Source organism: Haplochromis burtoni, unplaced genomic scaffold (assembly GCF_018398535.1).
Source record: "Haplochromis burtoni strain Fernald_Lab_line unplaced genomic scaffold, NCSU_Asbu1 Contig_360, whole genome shotgun sequence".
Lineage (NCBI taxonomy): Eukaryota > Metazoa > Chordata > Actinopteri > Cichliformes > Cichlidae > Haplochromis > Haplochromis burtoni.
In genome coordinates, this window is record NW_024582721.1 from 537,601 (window position 1) to 545,181 (window position 7,581).

Here is a 7,581-nt window from a genome sequence, read left to right on the forward strand (position 1 = left end):
GTGTGTGTGTGTGTGTGTGTGTGTGTGTGTGTGTGTGTGTGTCACTCAGAGGTTGGCTGAGGCCTGTTTCCCTGCTCCCAGTGGCACTGCCTCTGCCTGCTTACACAGTGGACTCCATTGAGCTGGCAGCTTACCTCACCAGTCATGCCTGTGTGTCATGACTGCACACACCAGGCCAAAGATTAGTTCTAGTTTTCCTAAAAGTTAACAAAGCCTGATGGCACCTCTCTGGGTTTTCAGAGGTATATTTGTTGCCAATGCGATTCTAATTTGCAGGATCATTAACAGCTCTGGTCGCAGAGTTTGCCTTTTTATATTAATGTGGCAGTACACTACAAAGTGATTTCAAGTGCATTGGTATTGCTTTAAAACTAAACAGCTTAAATCAGAATACAGGGAAAAAAAAACTGCTTAGAAGTGTCAACAACACACCACAATCACACTGTAGACACAGTGCACAGCTGCACTGAGTGTACTGTAAGTGTTTAGGCAACATGCTGTAACTTGCACTGTACTGTATTTTCTAACTGTTGGATATCTATTCTGTTATACAGTATTGAGGACCTTCTGACCAACAAAATATACTGTGCACCCCTTCAGGATACCAGATTTTAACTAACTAACTAATATAACTAATATCCTCGATGCATGAAGGAGCGTTTCCACAGGTCCTTCCTCCCTGCAGCTGTCAGACTGTACAATCAAAACAACAATCATAGATGTTCACATCTGCGCTGTAACTGCAATAATTTAATCAACCGATTTACACTACAACCTGGGTTTGCCTCTTATCTGTTGTTAATTTTATTTAATTTAATAACTGCACAGTACTCTGTTTATAGTAACTATTGTCCTTAATGTAAATGTGTAAGAAAAAATGTGTATATTTCTGTTCTGTGTCCTGTGTACTGTTTGTTGTATATGTGTCTTTCTGGCTGCTGTTACAACCAAATTTCCCCTTGTGGGACAATTAAAGGATAATTCTATTCTATTCTATTCTATTCTATTCTATTCTATTCTATTCTATTCTATTCTAATATATTGTTACAGGATACAGTATCTTATTCTATATAAGATTTTTATCTAATCTTTCCTTTCTTTAACAGCCTTGAGCTAGTCGCACATGCTTTCAAATCCAGATGGGATTACTGCATTTAGTACTGCACTAATATCACAGATGAGTATGTGCCAAGGGCAGTGCTAGTAAGAACATTTTTTACTATTTCAGCCTGGTTACACACTGAGTCTAGCTAGCTGACTGGTGGCTGTAGCTTTATATAACACTTCAAGTGGTACCAGTCTTCTTATGTGATGCTTTTTCCTAGAAATAAAACTGAAGAATTTAAATGCAGTAAAGCCAACGTAACCAGTCACAACCACATCAGAAACCAGAGCAGCACATGAAGAGCACGTTCTGTGTTTATAACACATGGTTGGTCATCTGGCCTACAGGGAGTGGAGGTCCATGTTCCAACGCTGTCCTGCTGTGTTTCCTGGCCTGCAGCCACACAACAGGAATCATTCTGTTTAAATTTCTAGCTCTCCATCAGCTTGACAGATTCACTCAAAGCTGAGTTTCAGATCAGGGACTGCAGGGATTACTCCAAAATGTACCACATAGGGTTTTCAACCAAGCTGCAGATTTAGATTGGTGATTAGTTTTGTTGGTGTGTCAGCTTCTCCTGTTTGCTCCTGTGTGACATAACAAAACACAAACCTTCCAGTTTCATTAACACCAGTACCACCTCTTCATGGGACAAACTCTTCTGAGGAACATGGAACACTCATGTATGTCTGATTGAAATGTATTTCTTATGGTTTCCTTATTTATGACACTAGTGTATCAATCCACCCACTGCCTTGCACTCTGCTCTGTACTCACTCAGAGCTTTATTGACCAATAAAAGCTCACTTTTCTCACCAGAAATTAATCATTGCTCAAAGTCATATAATCCTTTCCAAAAAACTCTGCTGTCACACCTACAGTCAAGCTATATTTAGCATGATTCAGAGAACGCCTCAGAAGCTGCTAGCAAGAGGAGGAGGAGGCTCTGGCAGTCAGAGGAGAGGCAGAGACTGGGACAGAGCCAAAGCCAACTGAGGCGTATGACGCTGCACGCTGAATAATTCAGCATGCAGCCTGACATGGTGGAGGTGGGGAGGGTGGGGTCACAGTGCTGATTGACTGCATGTTTGGGGATGTTGTGGTCTGTGTGTGGAAATGTTTTGGCTTTTGTTCCAGGCTGCCAAGTCGTTTCAGCCTCCAGTGTGTGTGTTGTAAATGGAAGCATAATGAGCATATTGCTAACTGATTAACATGAAAGGCTGTTCTTTTTTTATGTCTGTTGATATTCTACCTCCTGTATTTCTTTAGGGGACTAGGCATGTTTCTAAAAATGTTCTTTCATATACTTTTTATGTCAACATAACTGTAGCAGAGATCCTGCAGGTTCACCAAGGGACAGAAAATTTAAAGACAGAATATAGATTAATAACTTTTTCACTCAAACATTATTTTTTTACGATAATTCCAAATAAAACAAACCCTTGTAGACTGTATCTGCAGTAAAAGAAACTGACTTTATTTTTTTTTCTGTTTTTAAAGGGATTTTAGCTGGGTTTAGAATTGGTGCCTCAAGTTAAGCTCAAATTGTTCTGGGTTCGTTATAGTTTACACACTGAACAGTGTCACATCCTTTATTACCACAGCTGTTTGGAAATACACAGTAACAGATGACTAAAGACTGAAAGATTCCAATACGTAAACCTTGCTTCAGATATTGTGTCACTTACTCTTCATCTTGCAGTCGCTCCTCGTCCTCCTGATTGTGTGACTGGTTGCGTATGGGCGCCAGGCCCTCCGTCTTGGTGTTGTAATTGTGGAAGCACACATTGAGCTTCTCGTCAAACTCATTTACCAGGTCCTCCATTGACTTGAAGCTCATCATCTCAGAGAAGTTTTCCAGTTCAGAGAACTCCTCACGGGTGATGGAGGCCAGGGGGACGGTGGTGGTGGTGGAGTAGGAGTCGTTGATGAGGCTTTGGTCCATCTCATCCATCCTACAGGGCCGGAGGTCCTCAAACTCCTCATCTAAGCACACAAGAGGGGCTTCCATAGTGTCCCCTATCAAGTTAATGTCTGAGTCCTGCAGGAAACAGAGTCACGCAGCATTTAATGAACTGATTTTGCTGAATTTTGAAGGGCTTTTAAATTCAAGACATTTTAAGTTTGAGCATTTGTTGCTTAACTCATTCACTGCCAGCCATTGGCAGTGAATGAGTTAAACCCATTGACTCATTCACTGCAATTGACGGCTATAGACGTCAATGGCAGTGAATGAGTTAATAAGCCAAGGCCACAAATGTGTTTAAAGAAAAGACCTGGTCAGTCACAGCACAAAGGTTTTTCGTGATTTCCATCTGTCCCCATCTGCTTTATTAACCAGTGTCCCAGAAGGATTTATCTGGTCTAGCATAAATCATGCCTCTCTGTCCTCATGTGGAATGGCACCAGCACGTCTAGACAAAGAGGAGATAGAGGTAGGTGTGCCAGAAGGGGACCAGGTCCCAGGGGGGACCGAACCAGTTTGCTTTACTGGTAAACCAGTTAATTAAGTACACCAACAATGATTTAACTGATGAGCGCTTCAATATTCTGGGACATGAAATTATAGAACCATTTGACAAAGTACATTGTATATTATAATCGTGCTATTTTTGTGTTGGTCAAAGCTTTGCTTGATATACACTGAAAAAATACTTAAAGAATTTTGGATTACATGAACATTTTCCATGCAGTTTTATTACATAATTGAACTGTAAAATATTTAATGGAATCTGGCCAAATCATTGGTGTCTATTCAGTTTATACCAAGCACATTTTCCTTAATGATTAATTATTTGAATTAAAAAAACAAACCCAAACCTTTGATTCCATACATTTGAGCTGATTATTACTTTTTTAAGGTTGTTTAAGAGCAGTTTTAACCCACACCACAACCTTTCCTGGACATAACCATGCTTTTTATTACCTAAACCTAACCAATCAGGTTGAGATAGCATACATAAACACTAGGGGTGCAACAATACTCGTATCGATATTGAACCATTCGATACAGTGCTTTCGGTTCGGTATGCATATGTATCAAACAATACAAAATGTTTTATTTATTTGATCAACTTTTCTTCTGACGATGCTGTCTGTGTTGAGCGCTCAGTGGATCTGCGTTCGACTACTCCGCCTAGGCTGCACTGTCGAGCGCAGATCCACTGAGCGCAGCGCAAGCTAGCAAGATAGAAGCTAAGCTCGTTGCAACATGGCAAATTGAACCTCCCCCACCCTCATTCAGATCTGGCCTTTGGAACTATTTTGGTTTTCATGTGAAGCATGACCCTGAAGGTAAGTGCGTCATGGACAAAAGTAAAACAGTATGTCGGATGTGCCACGCAATGCTCAATTGGTGGGAACTAGTGCGTTAGCGCAGTTAGCTTGTTAACCTGTTGACACCGTCCAGCCCCACGCAACGGACGATCCGAGTTAACTCGTTAACGGAGATTTGCCGCGTTATGGCGTTAATGTCATTTTAACGAGATTTACGCTGACAGCACTAGTGGGAACACAACGAATATGACTGCACATTTACGCCGACATCATCCTAGTGTAAAGACAAGTGGAAGCAGACAAAAACAACAAGCACACATGCTACAAACTTTACCCGAGTCATTTAGACAGCCGTTAGCACATGATTCTCCTTATGGGGACCTGATATGTTTAATATGCTGCTGAGAATATAGCCCAGAAGAAGCGTATAGTATAGCTTTTATTTTGGAAAGAGCCATTTCTCTGTAACAAACTCTCTTTTCCAAAGATGAGTGATTTCTCGATCAGATAGATTAATTTTTTTTTTATTATTTTGTTGTTTCAGCAACATTAAATTTAAAAACTGTACTTTTGAGTTAAAATATATATTTATAATTTTAATAAATGACAAATTAAAAAGGCATGAACATTTTTTTGTATCGAAAAAATATCGAACCGTGACACCTAAGTATCGAACCGAACCGTGAATTTTGTGTATCGTTGCACCCCTAATAAACACATACTATACTGCTACATGCATGTGCTACTATAGACATACAATATAAGGATCCATATAATATTGATACATTTCATTTTCTGTTAATTAACTAAACTAATTAGCTATCAATGTATCGTTTGTTCACAATAAATGTTACCTGAAGACGTTCTTCTCATTCAGATGGACTGACTCATGTTCCAGTAGTGGTACAAACATATAGGTAAGGATCATTTTTTAACACTATCATAACGCTTTTACTTCAGACTTCAGAGCAGTATTTCAAAATGTTTTAGAAAATAAACAAATTTATTGGTAAAATTTTACTAAAACACAAGAGACCATTAGAGTTTCAAATTGCAGCTTTTTTTTGTTTTATTATAGTACTGTATTTTTCGGACTATAAGGCGCACTTAAAATTCTTTAATTTTCTCAAAAATCGACAGGGTGCCTCATGTATTGATTCTGGTTGTGCTTACTGACCTCGAACCAATTTTATGTGGTACACGGCACGGAAAAATCTGTCAAAATTTTTTAGTACGACTTTGGTAAGCTACGAAGCTGCACCGCTTGATGGATTGTCGGAGCATTACGGCTACGGTAGTCGGCCTCGCAAAGTAATACGTACTGTGCGAGAACATAATATTGTGGTATCTGTATAAGGACCCCAAAATGGCACCTGTTAAGAGACATGCTTACGAAGCAGATTTCAGTCACTTTTTTTTATAATTCGGTGTGCCTTAAAGTCCGAAAAATACGGTATTTACCTTGGTATGTTTCATTTTTTCCTGTGAAATTAAGCTTAGCTTCAGAAGAACAGAGAAAACTCTATTTAAATTGGTGAATTACTGTTACTGTTTACACAGTTCGTAGTAAAAATATATAAATAAATATCATACTTCAGTTAACTTAACTGAAGAGTAAAACCAGTATACACTGATAAATGTTAATTAAAAATAGTATGTGTATGTGATTTAATTTAATAACACCAGAGAGAGTGAAGGGTGCTGACAGTCAGTGCTGGAGTACATCTTTTCTGACAAGTTGTGCTTTGCTCAGGCTGCCTGACGCAGTGTCAGACAGCAGTGAGGACTAATTTAGCTCCTTTGTGCTTTGCTGGACTGTGGCCTGGCGTAAATGGGTAAGTACAGAGAAGTCCATTTAAAAACAAGCTTGTTCAAGCCTCTTCCTTCTCATCGCTGCACTCAGCAAAGTGCTGCAGCCGGATATCGTCTTTCAGAATCTCTCCCTTACTTTCTTACTCTCCTCACTGTGTAGCTCGCTTACTTTGTTTGTTAGTGATCTCCCATTAATGGTCTTAACTCTTGTTTCAGTCCACACTGCAGTAGAAGACAAACACATACACATGTAATGGTGACTGACAACTTGTGTCTGTCAATAGGCCAAATTAGGTGGATCTGGTCTCCCAAATAAGGAGCACAGACATGGAAATTAGTGGCTGACTCAAACCTCGCCGTGGGGACTCTTTGTAGGAGGAATTGATGAACTGCTGCTTGAAAATCTGGCAGGCTAAGAACAAAAATTGCAAATTAAATTTCTTAAGAACACTCGTCCCATCATGCAGTAGCCTTTCTGCTTACTGCTGGGTCAGTTTAAGCTGGATGTGGAATATTTTGCCATGGCACAGGAAAGGTGGGAGTTTACAGCATCCTTAAAAATGGTGACAGTATAGAGATGGAGCTGTTAGAGATGTGCAGGTACCTGTATCTGTGTGTCAGCTTTTTTTGTATGTGACCTTCACAGAGAGTGGTAGTGGTCTCAGGTGTGCATGGAAGTGCCAACTGCCTGAACTCATCAGAGGTCATTTAATGCAATGGAACCAAATCTCTAATTCTATTTTTGAGTAGCAACTGCTGAATCAGACAAATCAAAGAGCAGCTCCCTTGCTCTTTTTTTCTAAAGAATTCTTTTATCCTCATTCTTTTGCTCAATTCATTTGAGCATTTTCAAATGATGCCTTGTTAAGTGCTTTTAAAAATAATAGGCTGTGGTGTATTAAGAATATAGAATAAAATGTCACATCTTTTACAGCAATCATTGTTTTAAGCTTATAAAAAAGTCATATCAATGTGATTTTGTCCCACATAAACTGAAAAGGATTCCTTTTTAAATCAATATTTACTGCCATGACAGAAATGGAAATCAAGCAAGTGCATGTCATCAGCTCATCAGAGGAAGGGGAAAAAAAGAGGTAATGGGGGAGGGAGAGAAGAGAGGAAACCATGGTTACAAGGCAAAGATGGTAGCAAGATGCAAACAAGGGTCCGGAATAACGGGAAGGACTGGAAGAACAGACATCGGGATTAGAGTGCAGACAAGAAGACAGATTACCTGTGGTTAGAGGAGCCGTTTTTGTCCTGGCGTGGTGTGTAGGCAGGATCTTCTCAGAGAAGAAGAACAGGCACCTCCCTTCACAGCAAAACCCAGAGATGAGCAGCAGCAGTCGCATTCATTCCAGGGTGAAAAAACAGAGCGAGAGGAGAAT

General features: G+C 39.8%; 1 protein-coding gene across 1 annotated transcript in view; it reads right to left on the reverse strand.

The window, feature by feature from the left end:
- Positions 1 to 3,116, reverse strand: part of fez1 (fasciculation and elongation protein zeta 1 (zygin I)) — a 15,150-nt gene extending 12,034 nt beyond the window's left edge. The window contains exon 1 of the mRNA XM_014340419.2: positions 2,794 to 3,116. Coding sequence (XP_014195905.1) covers positions 2,794 to 3,116 — 323 coding nt within the window. The remainder of the gene's footprint in view (positions 1 to 2,793) is intronic.
- Between the last annotated feature and the right edge of the window lie 4,465 nt (positions 3,117 to 7,581).